Source organism: Medicago sativa, chromosome 8 (assembly GCF_051527215.1).
Source record: "Medicago sativa cultivar Bolivia chromosome 8, Bolivia_mono, whole genome shotgun sequence".
NCBI lineage: Eukaryota > Viridiplantae > Streptophyta > Magnoliopsida > Fabales > Fabaceae > Medicago > Medicago sativa.
The window spans coordinates 62,846,509-62,872,916 of NC_140756.1; the positions used below are offsets into that span (position 1 = coordinate 62,846,509).

At 33.8% G+C, this 26,408-nt stretch overlaps 2 protein-coding genes across 3 annotated transcripts; both read right to left on the minus strand.

Moving 5' to 3' along the window:
- Window positions 1–4,452: 4,452 nt before the first annotated feature.
- Window positions 4,453–9,895, minus strand: LOC146900346 (F-box/FBD/LRR-repeat protein At4g26340-like). Of its 2 annotated transcripts, none has more exons than XM_085739503.1 (5): window positions 9,311–9,895; window positions 8,263–8,710; window positions 7,917–8,069; window positions 7,414–7,704; window positions 4,453–4,675 (listed from the first exon to the last, which is right to left on the minus strand). In XM_085739503.1, exons 1-4 carry the CDS (start codon window positions 9,793–9,795, stop codon window positions 7,438–7,440), a joined length of 1,353 nt encoding a protein of 450 aa, XP_085595629.1. In that variant the 5' UTR covers window positions 9,796–9,895; the 3' UTR covers window positions 4,453–4,675; window positions 7,414–7,437. The 2 variants fall into 2 exon arrangements, with proteins under 2 accessions (XP_085595629.1, XP_085595630.1); XM_085739504.1 differs by having other exon boundaries at window positions 9,575–9,889.
- A 1,771-nt stretch (window positions 9,896–11,666) lies between these two features.
- On the minus strand, window positions 11,667–19,376 carry LOC146900347 (ATPase E1-E2 type family protein / haloacid dehalogenase-like hydrolase family protein). The gene is made up of 10 exons (XM_085738773.1): window positions 18,245–19,376; window positions 15,972–17,326; window positions 15,178–15,288; window positions 14,801–15,077; window positions 14,615–14,703; window positions 14,268–14,376; window positions 13,556–13,768; window positions 13,228–13,353; window positions 13,028–13,126; window positions 11,667–12,927 (listed from the first exon to the last, which is right to left on the minus strand). Exons 1-10 carry the CDS (start codon window positions 18,677–18,679, stop codon window positions 12,103–12,105), a joined length of 3,639 nt encoding a protein of 1,212 aa, XP_085594899.1. The 5' UTR covers window positions 18,680–19,376; the 3' UTR covers window positions 11,667–12,102.
- Window positions 19,377–26,408: the final 7,032 nt, after the last annotated feature.

Below are 26,408 nucleotides of genomic sequence, written 5' to 3' on the forward strand. Positions count from 1 at the left end.
GAGACATATCTACACAATGCAAATATTGGAGATCAAAACCCATACTAATCCTCAAAATTATACCACAAATACCTAACAATTTCAAACAATTCCTAACAATTTATACCACAATTCAATCAATTCTACTCTAATCAACATCTAATGATTCAATCAAATCATAAATATCTAACCCTATACAATAAAATAAAAAACCTAAATAGGTGACAATTTATCCAAAAAAAATCTAACAATTCGATCAAAAAAAAGCCAATGCAATAGGATAATAAACATTTGCTTGATTTTGTGATTGTAATTAGCGTTGAATGACTTAAGGTTGAAGAAATTCGCAACAACGGAGCTCAAAACCGCAACAAAGGAGTTTTGGACTCCTATGTGTTGTTTTGTTCTTATAATAGAGCATCAACAGTTAACTACCAAAGGAACTTCGGTAATTAACTGTCGCCGGTTCATTGCTTCGGCAGTTAACTGTCGAGGGGGTATTTGCATCTTTTACAGAGGTTTTTCAGCCTTAAATGAAGTGTGAACAACAATTTTCTTAAAACAAAGTGTTAAGTGTATTTTTTGGGCCCTAGCTTTCTCAATGTTACGATTTTGGGCTTGTAAAAAATAATAAATTTAGTCTCCTATGAATTAGCACATTTACAATACTCGTAATTTTCGACAATTTTAACTTATTCAACGTAGGTGTGACATCTCATTAAACCACGGCGCCTCTTTTTCTATCAATCTTTATAAGTCTTATCCAATTACTAGCGTAAAAATAAGCACTAACATGTCAATCTTTATATATTTATTGGAAATGGATAATAAAATACTTAAAAATAATAAAACGAGGAGTAACTTTAAAAGAAAAAAATATTACACCAAAATATAGTTTCTTTTATATAAAGTAAAATGAAGATTTTTGATATTATCCAATAATATTTTTTTTAAGAAAAAAATAATATTGGATAATATCAAAAACCTTATATAAACCTAAAAAAATATCAAACACCTTATTTTAATTAATAAATTAAATAAAAATAATAAAATAGTTTAAATGAAAGGGTAAAACTAAAAGAAAAAATTCATTCTAAAAGGATGCATTCCCTTTTGGCCTGAATCTTTTCTTCTAATTTTACCCATTTCCTTTTTGACATATACAATGATCAAGTATTTTTGGCAAATAAGAATGAAATTAACTCTTTTTTGAAAATGACATCATTCTTGTGAAGCTATGGAAAAAGATTCCTAGTTTGAGTTCAATTATAGCATCTACATCGCGGGGAACGAAAAATTTATTCTTAGCTACTAAATTGTGGGCCCAAGTATGCCATGTAGGATTTCACAACCGGTGAGTTTTTTTTTTCTCTCTAATGCTAGAACTCAACACACTTCCTATTTTACTTTATGTAGACCCCACATATTTCTTCTCGCATTTTTCATTATACCTCTTCTCTCCTCTTTTCTTACTTTTTCTGGTGAAGCCACTGCTAGAATGTGTTCCGGTGGGAGAACTTTTCTCCACGGTGTCACCTAACTCATTGATTTTCAATGCATGGAACATAAAAATATGTTTTTGTTGACTAAGAACACTAAGAAAGAACATGTGTTGAAGATGCTCTTAATATTTTTGAAAAGAGAAAAATATAATTTTTTATGGAAGTGTTATTTGAGTCAAAATCTTCTCGAACTTCAATCCATCATTCTAAATTTTACTCATTAATTTTATAAATTGTAGCGGTAGCATTAAGCATTGTTTTAGGTTTTAGAAATATTTGTGTTATTTGAATATGGTTGTGGTATTACCTAAAAAACTATAAAAAAATAAATAATAATAGCTTTGTTATTTAAATATCAAATTTTATACGATTCCATTCCATGTCTTATACACCATGCATCTTATACACCTACCATACGGTGATTCCAAAATACTCCATATGAACAAGAGACGTATTCGATGTCTTTAAAAAATCTGATCAATGATACCAACATATAAGTAGTCGTAATATAATAATATTTGTCAATCCAACAAAAAAAAAATCATCGAATGGGAAAAGAAGCACAAAAGACAATGGGGGAAACAAACCTTCAGAGTGTCCAGGGAAATCTCCAAAGAAGATTAGCTCGCATTTGGTAAAAAAATATTGATCTTAGTTTTGAAGTTTTCAAATTGATTTAAGCTCAATCCAAATTTTAAGAGAAACAAAATAAAATAAAAGATCAAAGATTTATTTAATTGCACAAAAATGAAATTCTAAAGAACAAATGATAACAGTTCTATTCTTTTATACAAAAGAAAAGGGTTTTGCTAACAAGTGCCCTTAGAGCATCCACAATGGTAGTTTCCTAACAAGGACTCCTTAAATGGACCCCATGTGACACATCACTTATTTATAATTTTTTAATAAAAGTACCTATTAAGGACTCAATGACTCCAATGGCAATACACTAATAAGGACTCCAATGAAAAGTATTTAAATATGTCCCATTATCTTTACATATTAAACAAAAATAATTTATCTATTACTCATTTTTACAAGTGGGACCAAGTAGTACACATTTTATTACTTCTTTATGCAAGTGGGACCAAGTAGTACACATTTTATTACTTCTTTATGCAAGTGGGACCAAGTAGTACACATTTTATTACTTTTTTAAACGTGGGACCCGTTAGTTACTCAGGAGAGAGAGGGTCCTTATATAGTTGTCTGTTCCTTAACGGGGACTCAATTTTTCTTCCTCCAATGGAGGGTCCTTAACGGGGAGTGGTCCTTGTTAAGTAAGGACCCCCCATTGGAGATGCTCTTAGGGCACTTGTCAAGGATTCAAAAAATGGAAACAATTGATAACTTTCGTGTAGGAAAAGTTGCTTTTTGATTTTTCAATGTGTTGAATGCACAAATTACAAGATGAAATTTCCATTTTAAACTTCTTATCAAGTGCCCTTAGGGCACTTGTTAGCATTTCCCAAAAGAAAATAGCTCTATCCCACCCTATAAATAAATAACTCATATATATATATATATATATATATATATATATATATATATATATATATATATATATATATATATATGGTTATGATAGAAGACACCTTTTGTGAAGGTGTCTTTTATCAAGTTACTCTATGGGCATTTGTTAAAAGACACCAACTACTTTTTATGAAGGTGCCTTTTATCAAAGTTATAACTAAAAAAGTGAAAATCACACCTTGAGGTGTGACTTGATAAAAGACACCACACTACTTTTTATGAAGGTGTCTTGTAACATAACCCATATATATATATATATATATATATATATATATATATATATATATATATATGGGGCATATCACGTGAGAATGTCTTTTGTATACGAGAATGGTGCGAATAAATTACAGCCATTAGATTAAAATTAAGGGATGAGATTAAAACACAATTAAGTGAGTGCAAATCATGTGAAAACTCTCTCATTCCTTCTTTCACGAGTTCTGCATTCTGTCTACTTCAAATCTTCCTCATCCTCCACCATATCTTCCGGCAAACCACCATCTCTTCCGACGAACCACCGTCTCTTCAACACTTTGATTTTTATTTTCGTGTTTCAATTTACTTCAACATCTTAACCCATCTTCATCAGAATCATCATCCAATCGAAGATTAATCTTCCGATTTCGAAAATATTCAATCAAAACCAGTTTAGATTAAAAATTATTGAAATTGGCATCATGAGTTCCCAAATTAATGAGAACGACGGCGGCCATATGCTCATGACGGCAAACGATGACGGCAAGAGGTAAGAAGATGAGTGGTCGTAACTGAAGAAAACCCGAAGGGCTGACAACCTACAATGGAACGAGTGATCTGACACAACCAACAATGGCGTTTAACTTCAACGATAAATCAATGGCGTTTGAATGCAACAACCAACAATAGAAAGAAGAAATGTATAAATTGTAATGTAATATGAAGCTACAGTGGAACGAGAGATCTGACACATTCATAGCTTGATTTTTGTTGTCTCTTAATATTTCTTTCCCAGAAAAACATATCTCTCTGTAGTTGAATTTTTTTTAACATTCCATTTTCCATCGTTGATTAGTTTTCTATTTTTATTGCTTCTATTTCATTTTCTTGGTTAATTTACTCACTGGATTCAAAAATTGAAAAACTTAAAAAAAATCCCCAATTCATGAAAATCGATTTTAATCCAACACAGTAAAATTTGATTTCAACACGATACACAAAATGAGAGAGAAGGAATACAAAATCTGGTATGAAGAACCAACGCAGAGAGAAAAGGGATTTGGAATTGGGGAGGAAGACAAAGAGATGAAAGGACAACGTGACCTTTTAAATTTGGTGTTTTCATCTCATTCATTCATTTTGATCTAATGGTTGACATTCATTCCTATCATTCTCACATAAAAAACCCATTCTCACTTGATATGCACCCTATATATATATATATAGGAACTGCATCAATCTATAATAGAAAGGTATATGAATCCTATTTAACTTTAAAAAAGTCAACCTAGATATACAGTCTTATTATTCTTCCCAACTTCAAAGTCAAATGTTGGTATAATGCACCATACAAATTGCAAGCTCGAGAAATGTGTTCATCAGACCATCCTCAAGTGCAAAAGTGATTTTCAATCAATGATTAGAGCAAATGCCTGATGAAAGCTCCCTGCAGCACCTTCACATATCTGAAAGATGAATCAGTTAAAAAATATCAGGATACAAATTTCCAAATCTATATAGTATCATTACAAGTTTTAAAGTTTAAAAAGCAGATAGAAAGAAATAGAAAAAAGAAAAAACTTAAAGCAGCATACAAAGGTTAAATATAAGATGCAATATCAAACAACTCCGTATACAAAGAACTGCCAAGCTAATTCAGTTACTGTAATTCTACGTCAAAATGTCAGCAATATAAAGAAGATTAAGCAGTGTCCATTGTTATCAGTATCTAGCGATACCTGCCAGTATCTCAATTCAATACAAAATAAATTCCAACTGATACAAATCTTTAGTGTGAGTATCTATTTTGAACATGAACCTCATCTTGAGATCCAATACATTAATCTAGTCAACTTAGTGCCTAAACTTAATGCACTGAGCCATTGTTTTTTGTCAACTTTGTATGGCCAAGTAATATTCTTTTGTCTTTTGGTTTATGACGTGATTATTAAATTATTTTGATGATATATTAGGCTATAATTTTGTTATGTCAGCTGTTATATTTGTGTTGGTAATAATACATCTTACGGTTCATAATAAGATTCAATTTGTGATTAGAAACGTAGGTCATCCGATTCACAATTTGAATCTCGTTTTGATAACCATGGCTGTGTCAACTACAAGATATACCACTGGAATATTTTCATCGAAGAAATTGTGTTAGCCAGCAATAATAATGTTGCATGTCCTAGTGAAGTCTTATCTAAGATTTCAATGAGCCATAAATGGGGTACATATTATAAGTTATCCAACAAATGTGACTGGCTAACAGTAAACCGAATTCTAAAATGTGTTGCGCCAGTTTTCAGTACTTACAATTTTTTGACCAAAGATTTTTTATTTGGAGGTTCTCCAAATAAGCATTATCACCTTCTGGCAGTGGTGAAAACTCATTATTGCCATCAATTCAAGCAGTTGTAAAATGATTTTGTGACAAAAGGTGTTTGGCATTTGAGATAATTAAGGTTCAACTTGTGTGTAGGGACTAGGGACCAAAAAAATACATCCATATATATTAACATAAAGCATCATGCATACCATGCAAATGTGAGGGACTAATTTGACCACTCTTACAATTTCAAAGACCAAACCGTTAATTTACTCCAAAAAAAATTTGAGATACTTTCACAGTTTTACTCCCTCTAGTTATCTGGATCATGAGTAAGTGCTTTAATTATTTATAACACATGGTTATGCATCATTTTCCTGGATGAAGAACATTACGCAAGTTAATGAGATAATCTCTTCAACTCTCATCCAAAAACACTCAAGTCGGTAAGAATAAAAAGGAAGATTCAATTGGGTTAGTTCCCTTCAATCTGACAACAGTTCGCAAAAAACCCTACACCACTATGAGAGATAATAGGGAAAGGAGGATTTAGGGCCGGAAATGGAAATGGTTTTCTGAAATTATGTGTTGGGTCACAAATTTTGGGACTCAACTGCTCATGGTATATAAGAAAGTGATATATAACAGTCTACATTTTCCTCTGTTCTACATTAAAGAACAAGGAATTCACTAGGCCAACTAGCTGCATTGCTCTGAAGCATGGGTACTCCAAACATGGAGAAGTACCGGTACCAGGTACGCACCCGTACCGGGTACGCGTATGGTACTCGTAATTTAGTACCGAACCGTATCTATTTTTATTTGGTTATTTCGTCGTAGTTGGTGCAGCAAAAAGCGTACGGGCGTTGAAAAAATAACCAAATTATCTTGCTTTTGATGAAAATAGTAGAGGGGATGCACAAAAAAAATAAAACTCTCAAGTAACATGATGATAGAAGTGTAGTAATTCACTTGAAAAATATTTTTTTGATGTTTATACCAACGTACCCGTACCTTCATTTTTTAAAATTTGACGTATTACGTACCGGTACCGGTACCCGTACCGGGTACCGTACCCGTACCTATGCATCATGCAGTGCATTGGTATATATAACAAGACCTTGTGCACCATGTGGTGATATTAATTTACCAAAATACATAGTAGTTGCCACAAGACTTTTGCACCTAATGAAATGCATAATACATATATACCTAATGAAATGCAAAATATCATGTTTTTAGTGAATCCCAAATCATGTTAGATAACAAGATTCTGTCAATGCAAATGGCAACTTCCAAACATAATAAAGAAAAAAGTTACTCAAATCTCATTCACAATTAAGACTGGATAACTCGAATTTACAAATGTCTATATATGATGATATATTATGCTACAAAACTCACTGTCATATCTAGTTATTATTGAATAAACAAAACTAAAGAAGCAAATTAAGAACGCAACTCACACAAAACTGTTTTTGTGCATCTTGCACTTCTCGTCGAGAATAATATTAGTTGTTTAAAAAAAAAAAAAAAAACTCATACAAGACTATTTTCTTCTAATTTTAGATTGTCTCAAAGATCAAACTCATATTCATGAATACAAAGTTTGTGATCAGTTTATAATAGAAAGACTGTGGTTCATTGACAAAGTTGATTTTGATCCTTCAACATGAAAATACATGATCTAAGAAAATTTAGAAACTTTAGGTGTATGGTATCATGTAATTCAACTACAATATGATTGAAATCGGGTGAAATACATCTAAAAACAATATACAACAACTAATAGTGCAGATTAAACCCAATGTTAGTCATTTTTTATTTGATGCAGTACTAAGACAGAGAGAATGGATTGAGGGTGAGAGTTCACACCTTATATAAATAAGGAGATGCAGCTCATTCAAATTTAAGTTGACACATTCCTGAGGCCCTTGGCACATCAGATAATGTTTGGAGAATGTCGTACTTCTTCTTTAGGTCCAATGAACTATCAGCGGTAATCATCATTGTCTTTAAAACGAGTCCTTTTTGCAAAACAAGCTCAACAAATGACACCTCATCTGGAATTCCTTGAAATTCTTTAAATTGAATAAAGGTCAGGTGCGATACGAGACAATTGGGAACACTTGGCAGGGTAGCCCATTCTAAAATTGGCAACTGTACCTAAAAGAAACCAAGGACTTGAATAAGATGCAATATTCATTTTTTTGAAAAGGAATAAGATGCAATATTCATAGTAATGAATTAATCTTGCTAATATTAAGTGGTATACTGTGCAATAAGATGCAACTTCTAATTTGTGTAATCTATTCATAAAAACTGGTTAATTTCACATCAAAGTTAAATTGACCAAATTCAGGTTGGATTAAACAAACCTTGTCATTCTGAATTATTAGAACTTGAAGCATGGGACATTTCTGAAGCAAGGTGAGCAGAGAATTTGAGTTAAACCCGGGAAGATTGAGCTCTAGGCGAAGCAAATATTGAAATTCTTGAAAAAGTAGATCATGGGGTTCACCAAGCAGCCACTGTTTGTACACGTCATCAAGTAGTAATTAATTAGTACAAAACAATATCTATCTATATATGAGTAAATCATGATTATTGGAGATATACTTAGTTACTAGTTTATTATCAGTTGCTTACTAACTTATACTCTGTATAAATGATGATGTGAACATAAAATAACTTTTAAAAAAAATAGAAATAAAAAAACTTAACCATGGTTGTTGAAGGATTCAACACCAGATGTTTAGTCCCAGAGAGAGCGCCAAGAAGGTTGTGTAAAGGGATGACAGAACCAAACGATTGGGGAAAGACATCAAGATACGCTTCCACGACATTGTGTAAGTTGTACATGCTGAAAGCTTGGCCAAATGTGATTCGGGTAATGTTAAGGTACTCAAGATCAGGCGCATTTATTTCAAGGTAAACCCCAACTTCATCCTCATTGGCGATTTCCAGCCTTCTTACGGAAGATGGGACACAAACTTTGTCCAAGCTTTGCGGAGAGAAACTAAGATTAAGAGATTCAATGATGGGGCAGCCACAAAGAAGTGCATTCACGTTAGACACTTCCACATAATCCATGCTGATTTGCAGTGTCTTTAATGATGGCAAACTAACCACCGTGGAGGGTTCGATGAATACATCAATTTCACCATAGAGACTGATTAACAAAGAAGTAAATGTTATATCACAGTTCAAAAAGCAAAAATCAAATATAGTAATTTTTTATTTTGTACTTGTAGTCCTCTAAATTTTCTTTTATTTTTAAGAATTTAGTCCTCTAAATTTGTTCCTTACTGTTGAAATTTGGGGTCTAACTCATCTTTACAAAACCGACTTATAATGTGAGAAGTGTCTCCTCTTTATAAACTGATGTGACACTAAATCCACCCCCTCAAAGTCAAGCCAAACAAGGAAACTAGAGGCAGATCACAATAAAGGTGGGATTACCAACAATTTCTAATTATTATGTAAACCGACTATGGCCCCATTTGGATTGAGCTTATGAAAAATATGGCCTCATTTGGAAAATAACTTATGCAAATAAATAAGTTTTTATATTAATTCATAAACTCTCACTGATGAAAATATTTTCATAAGTTTTTTTCTTTTTCCTTCCATAAAATACGGTAAAAGCTTGTTTATCTGCATAAGCTCAATCCAAACAGGGTCATAATCGAAAAAAACACTCACTCCAGATTTATATATGAGAAAATAAAGTCGACGAAAAAACAATTAGTTCAACGTTATGCATGCATGCCTGAGTGATACGAGGTTAGAGGAAGTGAAGAGTGTTTGAGGTAGGTTGAATCCAGAACCGTAATAACAAGCATATAGAGTAAGCTCGAGTTCCTCAAGGTAGGGTCCAATGGCGGCACGAACCCACGACTCAATCGATAAAGTTCGACACTTATCATAAAAAAGAGACTGACAGTTGAGACTCATCTTCCTAATGCCACGTGGATTATGGAGGGAGAGGAAGACGCTGTTAACTAAAACAGAGAAACTTCTGAATCCATCTAACCGTTCGGGTGAATCAAGTCCGTGAGATTCGTCGGCGAAGTCGAGAACGGAGAGATGCTGCCAGAGGTATCGCCAGCGGCGAGATAGACGGCCAGTTGTAACGGCGGTTTTGGTTGGGAGACGTGATAGGATGTGGAGAAGTACACCGTCTGGTAAATTACTGATACGATCTTCTTCGATTTCTTCTTCTGGTTTTCGTTGTCGTTTGGATTCCGATGCCATTGATGATGGATTATCGTCAAACCACCGTCCCCAACTTTATTTCTTTTCCTGGTTCGCTTTTCTTTGCGCGTTAAAGGGTTTTCTTAAAAAATAAGTTGTCACGCTAATCACAATCACAATAGTTTATATATCGAAATTCTAAAATTATAATATACTTTTTTAATTTAAAATATACTTATTTTTTTTATCATAATAAGAGAAAATTTTAGAATTTTTTTTGGTAGTAGCCGAGGTTTGAACCCCGAAAACCCCAAACCTTGCATATTTTATACATTGTCCCAATTGAACTAAGCTCACAGAGTTTAGATACATTGAAGAATTAGAAATGATAAACAAACACAAAAATATAGACACAAATAGGACACCGTATTCCACTGTTCCCTTGTACTCCCTCCGTCTCACAATAATTGTCTTTTTACCACTTTTTCTTTTTCTCAAAATAATTGTCACTTTAGAATACCAATGCAACATTTATTATTTTTTTCCATTATTATACCCTTATTTATTGAATTTCATCCAACTTAACTACTCCACTAACTACAATTAATAAGGGTGTTTTAGTAAATGATACCAATTTTACCATCAAAATCAACACAATTAATCATTTCCTTAACAATCGTGCATAAACCTTAAACGACAATTATTTAGAGACGGAGGGAGTACTATTTTGTTTTTTCCTCATCCTCTCACATTTGTGCATCTCTCTTCCACTCTCTCATCAAAACTGTTTCCTCTCCCTTACCTTTCTCGTTCTTCTCATCAAACAATGTTCCCTCCTGCAGCTCTCTCTTTCTTTCACCGATGCCGATCTACTAATATCACCGGTGACCACTCTCTCACTGTGTTTTTGCAACTGAGCTGCTCTCTCACAGGCCACGACTTCATCAAATCTGTTTTGGAACGACGGATCTTTGGGCTTCGGTTGATGCAGATCTGCCTGACGACGGATTTTTGAATTTCAGTAGGCGGTGGTTATAGATTAGACGGTGGTTGTAGGTGGAGAAGATGAGATCTGGACGGCGTCAGAGAAGTCTAATGACGGCGTCGGAGAAGTCTAATGGCGGCGACGACGTCGGCGAGGAGGATGGTGTTGGTGAGTGACGGTTGGACAATGGTGTTAGTCGTAGGAGGATGGTGAGTGAACAGTACCAGAGATTGAGAAAAAAACGTGAAAGCAATTAACAAAGAATAAAGATACCCCTAGTTTTCAGTTAAAATAAATTTTGCCATTGTACTTTGAAGGAAATTACCAAATTATCCCTGATGTCGTATTTGTGTCTAGATTTTTGTGTTTAGTTATCATTGCTCGAAGAATTATTATGATTACAACTTATTTATTCAAAGACTTTTAATACTGACATTAATCTTTATATAAAGATATGATAAAGATTATTTTGAATAATAAAGTGCACAATAAAGTACTATTTTAATATGGCAAATGTTAACTTGTGCCCTCAAGGGCACATGTTAAGGAACTTATTAAAGAAATATAAGTATGAAAAGCCGTGCATTCAACTTCTTAAAAGTCAAAATGTTATATTTTCCAATGCAAAGTTACTTCTTTTAGGTTCCTTAACATCTGCCCTAAGGGCACAAGTTAACATGACCCTTTTAATATTTAGATACAAATTATTGTAACTACTACTACATACACATTCAAGAGATCAAAATGACTCTTATATTATATTTTAAATATATTATTTTGACAAAAGATTTTAATTAACTTGTTTTTTTTTGGTTGAGAGGAGATTTTAAATAACTATTATTTTGCATATACTTGTAAAGATATGTTTGAGTAGGTATTTTGAAAATTAAATGATACTCCTCTGTCCCGTCCCAGATTAAGTGAGTTATTGTGAAATATAAATATATAAAGGTACAAAGAATTATATGATGGCACTAAAATGAAATTCTCAAGAACACATGATAACACTGTTCCATTCTTTACAAAAGAAAACAGCTCTATCCCATCCTATAAATAACTCTTGCTTTTATATATACAGCAACTGCCTTCTATCTTTGACCACAAAAAAAAAGTAACTGTTCCTATCTGTAATGCAAAAGAAGGTATATGAAACCTATGTAACCTTAAAAAAGCCAAACCAGATCTACAGTCCTACTTTCCTTAGAAAAGCCAAATGTAGGTTCTATGCACAATGGAGGGGAATCCAAGCAGCATATTCTTCTAGTTGGGATGAGCCGGCAAGAAATTCCATCATGACTATGTGCAAAGACAAATAACATTTTCATGAGCCTATGCACAAACTACGTGATTTCAAGACCAAAACAATAATATATCAAAATATATTATCTGTGTTTAATGATTTTGTCCGACAATTGGTTTGCCTTGGCAGCTAAGCGAGCAGTTGAACCGACAGTCATTGGCTGCAATGATATTTGCTGGACCATAGCACAATACTCGGGATCCTCGGTCTTCCCTTTGTACCTTATCCACTGTACCATTTCATGATACATCGGAAAGAACCGCATCTGAATTGCTTTGTATGAGAAGTACGGTATAAGAGTTGAGATCACCACAAAGAATGTCACTATCCAATAGGAAGACGAAGGAGCAAGAGCTTCAACGAAGACTGCGTAAGCGTTTTCCGAAATCCTTGGAGGAAGTGATCCATAGATTATGAGAAAAATGTACCAGAAGAAAATGGAACCCCAGATGAAAATATGTTGGATCAAGGTGAAGTAACTTATAGATAGTGCCATTTGCAAGTTTACAACCCAAACTACGCAAGTGTACATGGTTGTTCCAAGTATTTCTCTCCCAGCAGTTCTTCCCTCGTGATCGAAAGCTTGGAGCTCCATTGCTTTTGTGCAGAAGAAGAAAATTAATAAGGCGCTAAAGAATCCGTTAAGCATCCAGCTCAGTACCCGACGCCAGCTGAAAAGGACATTTTGCACTCCTTCTTGATATAACAAAGGAAACTTGAGGCAGTACCGAGCAGATACATCTTGGTCAAATACACCAAGAGCGACCACGGGAAGTGATGAAAAGAAGACATTATAGAGAGCTAAAAACCAGTCGTTGTATGCAGGTTCTCCGGAGAATGATGCATAAACCTCATACAAGAATAGAGTGAAACCAAATGTGACATTCTTGTAGAAAAAATAGCATATCTGTCAGAAATAACAATAAAAAAGTTAACAGAATACCGAACAGTCAGAGGAACTTCACTATAATCTAGAGATCCAATTATAGGCACAGTACTATTAATACCATCGATGAGATCCTCCGGTAACACCAATGGCCGTGCACCAGAAGTAATCGCTCCAAATATCGGAATTGTGCAATTGCAATATCACTAGACATAACAGCCTGTGGAATTAGAAGGGGATAAAATATCATGTTGTTTAGAATAACGAAAAAAGTAAAATTCAATGAAAAAAACATGAATATTGTGTGAATTTATGCAGCACCTGCATTCCTTCAACGCCACTTATACCAACGCCGATATCAGCTTCTTGAAGCATTCCAACATCGTTAGCTCCATCTCCAATAGCTAATGTTGTTTTCCCAGTTCCAGATTTGACCAATCTAGTGACCTTTAAGATAAAAACTAGATAAATTATTTCCTATGAAGCACTCACACAGACACTGGACACAACCTTGACACCGGTAATAATTTGAAAAAAGAGAATAATTATTTCTAAAATGTAACCATATTTTTTATCAGGATCAACATATAAACACAGGATCTTTCATAAAAAAATAAAATATATGAACACATGGTAGACTGAAAAATACCAGCGCCTTCTGTTTTGGCGATGAACGACAACAAATAACAGACGCACAACGAATTGCAAGCTCGAGAAACATGTTCTTCATATCATCCTCAAGTGCATAAGCAAGTGACTTGCCATCAATAATTAGTGCAAATGCCTGCTGAGAGAACCCTCTGTGTGCACTAAGCTGTGCAGCACCTTCACGTAACTGAGAGAGGACACTTTGCCTTGATGTCTAAAAGATGAATCAACGAAAAAAATATCAGGATACAAGTTTTCAGCTCTATACAGTATCATCACTAGTTCACTAACATACTATGAAATCATAGTGAAAAACTTAAATCAGCATAAAGGTAAAATATACCAACTACCAAGCAATATAAAACTACTGAAAGTATACCAGCTTGCACTGTCATCCTTGTATCCTTAGAAATAGAAGAGTAACGCTAAGCTTACGCAGTTACAGTAATGCTTAATATCACTTTACTAAACTGTTTTGTTCAGAAAATCAGAATGAAATCTTTTTTTTAGAAGAAACCAGAATGGAATCTAAGTTCAAAATGTCAGCATTATAAAGCAGATTAATCCGCCATTTCTACTATAAGATATGTTACTAGAATACTGCGATGTTTAAGAGAATCAACTTATCAACACGCTCACTGAAACTATACATTATATGCTCTATATACAAGCTACACCATGTTAGATAAAAAAAGAGATGAAGGTTTTTTTACCTTGGTAATAGCTATTTTGTCCCCATCTTTCTCCAGTGCTTGAATTTCTGGATTATCCAAATGAATTATAATCTGTTTCATTCCTTGTCTAAGCAAACTACAAGCAAAGCTGCAATGGAGTATTTGTGTCAGTTAACTTGAAAAGCAGATCTCATGGGGTGAAGCCTATGTAGCACTGACACTTCACATTGAAGGTGTGTCCTGTATCCAACACCGACACAACATGACAAACGTGGTTAGATTCGACTATAACTGGCATCGATATGTCAGTGTCGTGTCCAATGTTTGTGTCATTGCTTCATAGGGTGAAGCCATAGTTCAAACAATAATAACATTAAATATAATACCCAATATTGATCGCAGTTTCCATTTTATCCCCAGTCAAAACCCAAATCTTAATTCCTGCTTGGGCAAGCTTGTCAATGCAATCAGGAACCTTGCAAAAAAAAAAAGTACAATATAGACATGATTACTAGTTCCATACTAATAATAATCTTCATAAATAAAACATGATTATTTTTATTATAACTCACCCCATCTTGGAGCTTGTCCTCTACAGCAGTAGCACCAAGAAGGATTAGGTTCTTCTCAATATTATTCGATACTTCCTCAATCAATGTTTCCCGATCTGCACTAACTAAATTCTTGGCCTCAGAGAATGTGTTATCAAACTCCTTGTATTCCTCTGCTGCAAGTTCACGATAGGCGAGTATAAGGGTTCTTAGACCTGCATCGGCATATTCATGCACATGTTCCATGGTTTTCTCTTCAAACTCCCTTCCATTCTTGGCAAGTCTTTCAAACATGACACTGCATGAAATATCAATTAAGGCTGGACAATGAGTGAAAATCAAAGGACATAAGTAAACATTCAAAATCATTTAAGGGTACAGATCGATATATCACAAACCTATCGGCACCTTTGCAGAGTAATAAAATTTTCCCTTCACCATCTTGTACTATTACCGACATTCTCTTCCTTGAGCTGTTGAATTCTAAAACATTGAGAATCTTGTACATCCTGCAAATTGAAAGTAGTTACCGAAAAACTGTATCATTGAGACGAAAGAAAATTCCAAAAATTGTGGCTTTAACAACATTTTAGAAGTATAAGCATCAGTTAGCATGTATAAAGTGAAAATCTTAAATTCCAAATAGCATAGTTATGCAGGAAATAAATAAGGTTTGGAAAACAATTGAACCGTTTTTTTCTCTCAAAACTTAGTTCTTTAAAACACCATAAAGGTGTAAGCCAAAGGTCGAAAGTTTACAAACTCACCTATTCTATATGCAGCTATAGGACCTGTTTGGGTTGGCTTTTTTGAATTTATCTACTAGCATAAACACTTGTGAGACTGTTTGGTAGAGCTTATGAAAACAACTTATCACCTGTCCATAAGCTGTTTTCAGCTTATTCTATAAACTCTCTACGAAACATTATGAAAACAGCTTATCATGTACATAAAAACAGTACGACTTTATTTTATCTATTATTAAATAAATAGCTTATACAAACAGTTTCGTCTACTTCTTAATTAAGTTGTTTATCCAAACAGGGCTGTCTAGTTCTTTTAATTGAAAAGTTCTTATTGTCATTAGATGATAAGCTGTTATAAAATGCATATCCGTCCTAAAGCTGTGTTTCCATGTGCAAGGAAAATTGCAGCAGTAGCAGTAAAATTCTTAGCAATTGAAACAACTAACCTTTCAACTTTCTTGCCTGATACTGGATCCAACTCGCATGTCGATAAACTGGTCTGAGCCCTTTTGAAGAATTCAAAACCAATTTCTCTTGCCGCAATAACAAATGCAGCTTCATCCGGAGATTCAGCCTCGTAGGAGACATTTCCTGTGTCTTGATCTATTTCTGGTATGGCTGTATGACAAACGGCCAATAGACGAAAAAACTTCTGGATAACATCTGCATGAGGCTCATTAACCCAGTTACCATTCATTATTCTTTCATCAGTAAAGTTAAAACTTTTAATGGCTGCTTTTTTATCGAGAGAACCCCTGATGTCATCTTCTTCAGATATATCATGCCCGTGAGCTAATGATGAACCTTTTCTTCTACTCATGGTTTTCTCAACTTCTGTAACACCACGACCATAAGCTACACCAGCGATCGAACATTTGATGAATTCCATCGAGTTGCAGGTCAAAGTTCCAGTTTTATCAGAAAGTATTGTGTCAACTTGACCGAGCTCCTCGTTCAAGTTTGAAGTGCGAGCATGTGCCGGTTTGTCTGCTTCCTTGTAGTACATATGGATATCTTGATTGATGAAAATGCTCTGAAGGACTTTTACAATTTCTATTGACACATACAAAGAGATGGGAATAAAGAAACCATATAACATTAAGGCTGTCAAACAATGAAATACAGCAGCAGCGGCTGGTCTTTCTGGATCAAAGAAAATTGTAGAGTCGTCAGGCCTTAAATACCATCTTTTCACTGAATCGTTGTGCAAGTCGTCTTTAGTTATAAAGCCAAAGAAAATAGATCCCACGGATGCCATTAGAAACAAAATACAGAACAAGAAGTAGATGACTCTATCCATCTTCCTCTCCACTCGGCTTCTTTTTGAAGGTGGGTCGGTAGAGTTCTGAATAACCTTAGTCTCATGACCAGTGAAGATAACAGCTCCAAAAATATAGTCTGTATTGCGAAGTTTAGAGTCTCGCAGAAGAAGTTGCTGAGGGGAAAGGGCATAGTTTTGGTTTTCAAACTCCAAGCTCCCAACAAACGAGTACAGATTTGCATTTGGATCTTCACATTTGACGGTAGCTTTAAATTTTTTGAAGTTGAGATCATCATGTAAGGAAGAAGTTACCTCTAAACCTTGTTTTAGCTTCAAATTTGTCTCACCGTCCAAGTTCATGGTCTCAACATAACAAACTGCATCCTCATAACTCGACGAAAGCAATAAGAGATCTGCTGGGAAGAACTCATCCTTCTCTACCTTCACTATATTTCCTACCTTCAGATTCTTCCATGCAGTATATTCAAAAACGCCATCAACTTTATGAACTTTAACTCTTCTATTGTTCACCTCAATATCCTGCAGGAGAATCATATATGTCACAGATGAAATAAAAAAAAATGTAGTAAAACCATATTACAGAGACCAAAAGCATTACTAACTCTGTATTTTATCATATGCAGGGACAGCTAAATAATATAAATCAGTATTAGTAACCATTGATTAAAAATAACAATTTAAATTTTCACATAATACAAGAAAATCATTGGCTCCCTCAAGTTTTTTAGGGGTTACAACTAGCATTTTACCCTATAAGTGCACCCTGCAACTTAGCAGATTCAAATATTGAACATATATTGGAGTCATATGAACAAATAACTAAGTAACTGCAGTTCTTCCTTTCGAAACAATACTGAGAAACTAAACAGAAAAGCTACAATATTCCATAAGCTGCCTGCGACAATTTTACCTTTTGGTAAAGAACTTCATGGCCTTGTAAAAATACCAGAAAATTTTCAATTATTTACTGACTGATATTCTTTAAGCCGTTAAGTTTGGATCGAATTATTTGAGCTAATCTACAGGCATAAACACCCGTGAGACTATTCGGGAGAGATTATGGAAGCAGCTTATGACTCTCCAGGATAGCTTATATGAAAACAGCTTATAGCTTGTAAGGAAACAATTTTACTTTATTTTATCTTTTGTTGTAAAAATAGCTTATACAGAATCACTTATATGATAATAACTTATGCTATAAAATGCACAACAAAGTTGTTTATCCAAACAGAACCTAAATAATTTATCTCCCTTATATTTTTTTAACAATAAGTTAAAAGATACTCATATGTATACAGAATATTCTGATTCATATGGAATCTCTCTCTCTCTCTACACACTTGTACTGCAGGATAGAGAAGAAGGTAAAAAGTTTCAAAAGTAAACAGAATCCACAACAGAAAGAGTTGGTAGTTAGATAGAATATAGTAGTAGTACCTGCTTTTTCCTACGCCAATCTTCAATACCTTCTTTCACAATAGTTGCTCCAATAACAACAACAAGAGGAAGAATAGCAGTAACAGCTCTATAAGGAGCAAGTTTTGTGAAAGCCAAAACACCAGTAACCAAAAAATAGAAATTTGCAACTCTCCTAAACTGTTCAAAAAGTGATTTTGGAAGGAAAGTTGCAGCAGTATATTTTGTAGATCTAACATAATTATCTGCAAAATTCCTTATCACAACTTCCTCAGAAGCCGTAGCAGTAGTCGTAGTAGTAGTAGTAGTAGTAGTGTCGTGTTCATTGCATAACACCACCCTTGAATAACCTTTACTACCAATTTGTGAATGATCTCCATCAACAGAACTTGCTTTGAAACAAGTGAATGAATAAATCTTGCTTAAATGTAGCTTCCTATTTTTTCCACCCCTCATTCTTAAGTCTTAACCACCCTTTTTTCAACAAAATGAAATTCAATATCAAGAAACATAAATTAAAATAAGCTGAAATAATAATTGGTTTTTCAAATTCCAAGTGTCACTGCCAAACTAGACTTAGTCAAAATGGTAAATTTCCATAAACCCAATTTCCAAAGTATGGTCACACTGACATGAATTATATCCTAAAAATGCTGAGAGCTTCTTCAAAAAGCAACAAAAAGCAAAAAAAAAAAAAAAAAACTACCAATTCCAACAACTACACAATGCTATCATATCATATCACAAACACCTCATAACGCTAACCAATAGCAGAAAGACCCATTAAACAAAAAAACAAATAAAGTAAAAGATGCTAAACCCCAGAAAGGTTCCAACAAGAAAATGCTCAAAAACCCTTAATTTAATCAAAAAAAAAAATCAAAACTTTAAAACTAGTAAAAATCCAATCTTTAAAACTACCAGGAGAGAGAAAGAAGCGATACACACAACTATGAACCGAATTAGGCCTGCAAAATTGTGAAATCTACAATGAAAAACTGACACAAGACCAAAACATAGGATAGTGTCGGCAACAAAAAGTTCTAGAACAGAATGAAAAAACAATACAAAAACTGCAGATTTGAATGATGACAGTATTGTCTCAAGAACAAGGTTTGATCAAGCATTTTGGGTATGGAAAAGACAAGCATTTCATTTTCAGAACATAAACTATTCATATTTAGTTCAGTGTTTTTTTTTCTCGAAAAAGTGGAAAAAAAATACACTTTTTTTCCGGGAAAATAAAGTGGGAAAATGCTAACACAGATTTCCACGTAATACAGATAGAACAAAGTTTCTTTTTTTCTCTTTTTCTTTATCTTTATTTTCGCGGGAAAAAGCTATGAATGAAGCTTTTTTTTTCGTCAATGGTGGTCACCGAGAAGAAATAGTGTCACTCTCAATTTTTATTTGTTTTTATTTGTTATTTATCCAAAAAAGAAAATCACAATTAATAAACCAATAAACACGACGACATTTGAATGAGATGATAAGAAATCTCTTTCAATTTAATAAAAAATTTAGATTTCAAAGTGTTAAATCTTTTAAGAATTTTTTTACTAATTTCTATAGTCCTATCTGATTCGAGTGGTCAGTTGAGTAAATCGATACTAGTTAAGAGAGATAAAAAAGAAATAATTTTTTTATAATAAAAACTTATGAAAATTAGTGTCGTGGCAGATCAAAGTAATGAGAGAAAGGACCATCTATAAAAACATGTAATAAAAGGACAGAAAGTGATATGATTTTTATTTTATTTTTGTAAATACTACTAAAAAATGAAAAATTCTTACCAATTCACCTATTGATTCAATTTTTCAATCTTAGAACTAGAGAGAGGGTAGCACGTATGCACATAGACAACAACGATGTTTTCTTTATTTAAAAGATTAACAAGTGTGGAAGATTTAAAGCCGACAATACCTCATAAACACAATATTGTTGACTTGAGGTTGGATCCAGCCGAAACGATTAGTCTTTCACAACACGATGATTTGAATTCTGATCAAAAAAAATACTCATATATAATGTCCGACAATACATTAAATAAAAATTATAAGGACGGATGTTTTTATTATAGGTAGTTGAGTGTGTTGATAAACATGAAATGCGCCGTCATGTATTGTGTACTCTAACATGGTCATGTTGTTTTTTGACTAGTCATTTGAGTTGTTTGGGAACCAAAACATGTTCTCTTGTGTTCATGTTTTCGTACCTAGTACCATTTCCTAAATAAATTTTACCCATTTTTTCGCTACTTTACCTTTACTTTTTTTTATTTTTGGTATCAATTTTTACCCTAAAATGCTATCGCTATTAATTGTTTCATAAAGGAAGGCTCTTAGAAACTCACTAGTTAATTTCCATAAATATTATTATTTTTTTGAATAATTTCCATAAATATTTTAAATAACTCATTATGTATCATTAATTATATGGAACCAATCAGTGACAATTTTGTTGATAAATTGACCTAACATTAAGGATTATTTCAATTTTCAAAAAATTGAAAAAGGAACACATTTTTATTTTTTATTAAAGAAGTGATGAAAAATAGTGTCGTGACAAATCGAATTAATGAGAAAGGACCGACCATCCATAAAAACATGTAATAAAACGACAGAAAGTGATACACGGGTTTTCCCTTTTTATCAATAAATAAATATGGGTATTTCCTTTTTATCATTAATAAGTATGAATGAATGAATAAATAAATAATGAAAATAAAAAAAAATATGAATCCCCCTTTCAATTCAATTTTTCAGGAGCAGAGAGGGTGAAAGAAAACATATGCACAGGGACAATGATGTTTCATTTTTTCTTTTGACTCAATAACAATATTAGGACCAATGTGGTTGCATCCAAAAAAAATTAATCTTTTTTAATTTTCTAACATGATAAATCAAAGTTTAAATAAATGGTATGCTCATATTTTTCTTAGTACAACAATGAAAATTTACGTCCGTTCAATGACACTGACGTAGTAGTATGTATTTGATTCTCAATTCTTCTTACATCACACATACGTCTAACAAACCCTTTGATCATGATAATTATGATATGATCACCTTTAATATCCAATAATTCATCAAACTAGACTAATTTCAATGAAAGAAAATAAAATCAAAAATCTATACCAGGACTAGATTTTTCATTCTTGATATAAATAATCAAGATGAGAGATACTATTACAATTCAAAGTAAAAATGAAAATTTACCTCCTTTCAATGACACACGTTATAGTATGTATTTGATTCTCAATTCTTCCTACATCAAACATGCGTCTACTAAACCTCCCATCGTGATAATTGTGAAGCTAGTAATTGACACTTCAAAAAAACGCGCAGAATCCCCACCGTGGATCCAAAGAGGCTTGTAGTATAAGATTTTTTTACTAGTAGCTGAGATGCGCCGTCATGTGTTGTGTTCTAACATGCTCAAGCAGTTTGTTGCCTACTCATTTCATTTGTGTTGTCTGTAAACAAAAACATTTTCACTTGTGTTGTTTTTTTGTACCTGGTATCATGAATAAATTTACCTATTTTTTCTCTACTTTTCATTATTTCACTTTTTGATTTTTGGTATCAATTTATACTCTTGAGATACTGTCATTGATTGTTTTACAAAGGAAGACAGCAGTAACTCACTAATGTAGCACCATAGACAACTCTCTTCACCAATTTTCCGCAAAAAACAATTTGGAGAGGATTTTCCGCAGATTTTAAATAACTCATTTAATATAATTCCCTAAAAAAAAGAAAAAACTCATTTAATAGAATTAATGCACAAAAAAACATCTAAATATCATTAAACATACACAATTAATTAGTTCCTCTTATTCCCTTTCACTGACCATTTGTTTAAAAATATTTTAAAGATAACCAGGCAATTGAGCTCAAGTGGTAAATGATCTGCATCATGGTACTCGTGAGTTTAACTCAGTTGGCAGGGACAATGCATAATATATGCAAAGTCCGGTATCAAACCCCAATCACCACAAAAAATGATATGCACCATGGACGAATTGTTCGGATTTTCAATGGAACAATTGTTAGTCAGACTATCTTTATCTCACAGTCGAACTACATAGGCGGAATTCGAACCCCAACATCTCATTTATTCACTTTAAAAAAGTTGAATCTATGTTCACTAGACTACTTAATCAAAAAAATTAACAAAAAAACATTTCTACTTATTTCTCGATTTTAAAATTCAAAGCAATATTAGTGACTATTTTGCAATATCACTCTTTTTAATGGTGTAGTGAGACATGATATGATATAAGTAAATCATATTCTACTCATATCTTATGTTTGGTGCATCAATTGAACAAGATACATTAATCATCTTTTTAATTGCTCTCTCTCTCTCTCTCTCTCTCTCTCTCTCTCTCTCTCTCTCTCTCTCTCTCTCTCTCTCTCTAAGCAATTATATTCATATGTAGTCAATTCAATTTAATACCAAAAATTGTGTTGATCAAAATAGTCGGCCACAGTATTACATCATGTCGTTGGTTACATCCCCGAAGTACTCAGGAGCAGCCAATTGATAAGGGAAAGGAACCAGTACATTCACAAAAACCAAAGCAAGGATGGAAACCGAAGGATAATGCAGAGGGAATTGGTTCCTCGAAGGCTTTTGCAACTGTGGCGCCCATTCAACACAATGATACAATTCATGCGACCACTATTTTGGCTGGTGCTACTGCTGTCCCCATTCAGCAAGATGATTCACGCGTAGAACCCTGCCGTTTAGCAGCTTCTCATCATGATGACAGAGATGATTTGGAAGGTGCCACGGTTGTTCCAACTCATCACAGGGAAACACATGATGATTCTTCATAGTTGGCTGCATCTCAGCCTATTGACAATGATGTTACTGCCGCCATTTTCAGTATTGAATTACAAAATGATGTTGATATAATTCGCAAGGACCGGCTGCCTAGTACATCAATTCATATGCTGGAAAAGATCTCTGATGAAGCGCACATTGACGTGCAATCTTTTGTTGAGTACGATGACGTGCAAGGTACTACTACTGCTGATTTTGAGTCCTCAGACATGGAACATAGCGCACCATCAACACCTTTTGACACGCAGAAGCTACTAGCAACACATCTCAGGTTCCAATTGCACAACACGAAACACATCCTAGCAAAAACATTCAGAGTGATTTGGAATTATGGGCTAGAATCAGCGAATACGACCAACGAACCACTACAGAAGGATTAACGCAAGTACTCTCAAAGAAGCAGCAGCAAGCTATGAAAAAAAACAAGTCCTCGGTAAGCCACATTATAAAACCCGTGCAAAGGGAGGTCATCCTCCAACTGCCCAATGAATCTGTTACATTGGAATGTCCGAGTTCAGGGTTCTGTTTGGTTAGACATGCTTCCAGCGGAGTTGCATATGGATTTCTATCGAGACAGAATTGGCTTGCCTAACTATAGATTTCCATAGTCGTTTTTTTTTAGGCTTAAATGTGTAATTAGTCCCTGCACTTTCATCAGTTTTTGGGATTGGTCCCTGCACTTTTTTTTGTTTGGTTTAGGTCCCTGCAGTTTGTAAATAATTTGTTATTGGTCCCTCAGTTAGTGCACTGTTTAAAAAAAAAATCAAAACTAACAGAGTGCCACGTGGCCCAATTATTTGCCGCCACGTGGCACACTACAAGACAAAATTTTAAATTATTAAAAGAATTCAAATAAAATAATTGTTTTGTAATTATTAGTATTATTATTATTATTTAATTAAAAATATAAACAAAAAGGAAGACAAGCCACGAGTGAGAAGTAAAGAAGAAAGGGAACGGCGTGAATGAATAATTCTGCAGATTGATAATAGATTTCGACATCCATCATCAAGTTTCAAGTCTGTAAAAAAAAAAAAAAAATCTGCAGATAAAAAAAGATGGGTAAGAACCAATATGAATATGTAGGGCAAAAACAGTAACTTGAGAAGAAGATGAAAATTTAGATGGATTATGATTTAAAAGTGAAGAAGTAGACATGGTGTTTGTCATTTAGGGTGGGCATGTATATAACTTTGTTCTTTTTGGTGTTTAGGCTTTATTTGCCCCTCTGTTTGTTGCACTTATTTTTCTGCATTTTCCCTTACTGCTGCTGCGTTAATGACAGTATGCAGGGGTTTGTTTTTCAGTTGCATCAGCTTTGCCAATTTGCACTTCTTGTGCTTGGCTTTACAATATATGCCGATTAAAAAAAAAAGACATGGTGTTTGTCAATGGTGGTCGTGATGAATTTTAACGATAAAATGGCTCACGATTAATTTTGGATGAAGAAGTAGATTTAATTTTGTTTTTTTAATTAAATCTAAACAAATATTATTTATATAAAAAGGAAATAATATAACAATTATTTTATTTGAATTTTAAAGTTTTATGTTTTGTCAGATGCCACGTGGCATGAAATAATTGAGCCACGTGGCACTCTGTTAGTTTTAGTTTTTTTTTTAACAGTTGACTAACAGAGGGACCAATAACAAATTACTTACAAACTGCAGGAACCTAAACCAAACAAAAAAAAGTGCAGGGACCAATCCCAAAAACTGATGAAATTGCAGGGACTAATTACACATTTAAACCTTTTTTTTAATGTTTTGGATCGTCATAATATTCCTAAAAGCCTTAGAGACCCTCAGAAGGACTCTTTGGCCCTCCTAAAGGCCTCAACGCCCTCTGTAAAGCCTAAAACGCCCTTCGGATGGGCTTTTAGGCCCGAAGCGCGTTCCGGTTCATGACGCCGCCTTAGGCTGCTTCTAGAAGGCTCTAGACGCCGCCTAAATTACTTAACTAACCCAAGTACTTGCTGACCAAGTAAACACTAATTCGGCTCATAGAGGGTTATAAATACAAATCTTGAGAGCCTTCTCAAGGCATGACCAATATAAGACTAAACCCTAATACGATTATTGTACTTTCTGCAAGTACATGTTTCCTTTTTGTTTTTTCTCTGAGGGTTTTGGCCTAGTCCCCCCTCCTTGTATATATTTTTTTCTCCCTTTTTTTAATAAAATTTTAGAGTTTGGCGGACATAGGACGGAGGCTTCCCAGGGTGCCAACCTAGTTGAGATGTTGATGTGGCCTCCTAATGTCTGTCTTTCTCCCTGCTTAGCAAAAAAAAAAAAATGGAACAAATTCTCGGGAGGGATAGTTTGAAAAATACAACAACAACAACAACAACAACATTTTTAAAACATTTAATACGACTAGATAATTTTTTAATAGATTTTTCTAGATCACTTTTTTAATAGATGTGAACATTTTCATTATTTGTGCTTATACATTATAATAGAAGGAGTTTTTCTAATTACACCCTCTTTAATCCTGCTTATACCCTAAAATTACAAAATTATCCTTCCATAAAATTTAATTTTCAAAAAGCCTTTTCCTTCTTTCTTGGTTTACACCCCAAAACCATTCTTCAGTTTAAGTAGGTCATGTAAACTGAGTTTAAGTGTACATCTAAAAGTCCAACCTTGTTCAATGATTCTACGTAATCTCATTTTAAGTATGTACATGTAAACTTAGTTTAAGTAGGTCATGTAAACTGAGTTTAAGTGTACATACTTATACTAAGTTTAAGTAGGTTATGTAAACTAAGTTTAAGTAGGTTATGTAAACTAAGTTTACATGAACCTACTTAAACTGAATTTAAGTTAACTTCAACAATGTAAAAAATTTAAGTTAACCTTGATGACATGCTGTCATTACGTAATTTTTAGGACTTATTTTGACATTTTGATAGAGTTCTAAGCAACATTAAGTGTCCAGGAGCAGTTAAAAGCATCAAATATGGAAGAACTGGAAGAAGCCAATCGTACTGCGATTTGCTAATCGCAATACGATTTCTTGAAGTCAGAAAGCATGTTTTTTGAAGAGTTGGATCGCAATACGATCCATACCATCGTGATACGATTTCAAGGAGGGCTTTAAAGGAAATTAGGGTTCAAAGTACCAATCGTGGTACGATTTGTGCCATCGTGGTACGATTTTGGGCGATCAGAACTTGCCTATTTAAGCTGAAGTCAGTCTCAAACAAAGGGGATTACGATTTTGGAGAGCTAAAGTGCGATTTTAACACCCAGAAGGCTGCAGCGGAGAGGATTTCATCATCTCTAACCCAGTTTATGTATGTTTTAATTCTTCCATTGATTATGCTATTTGT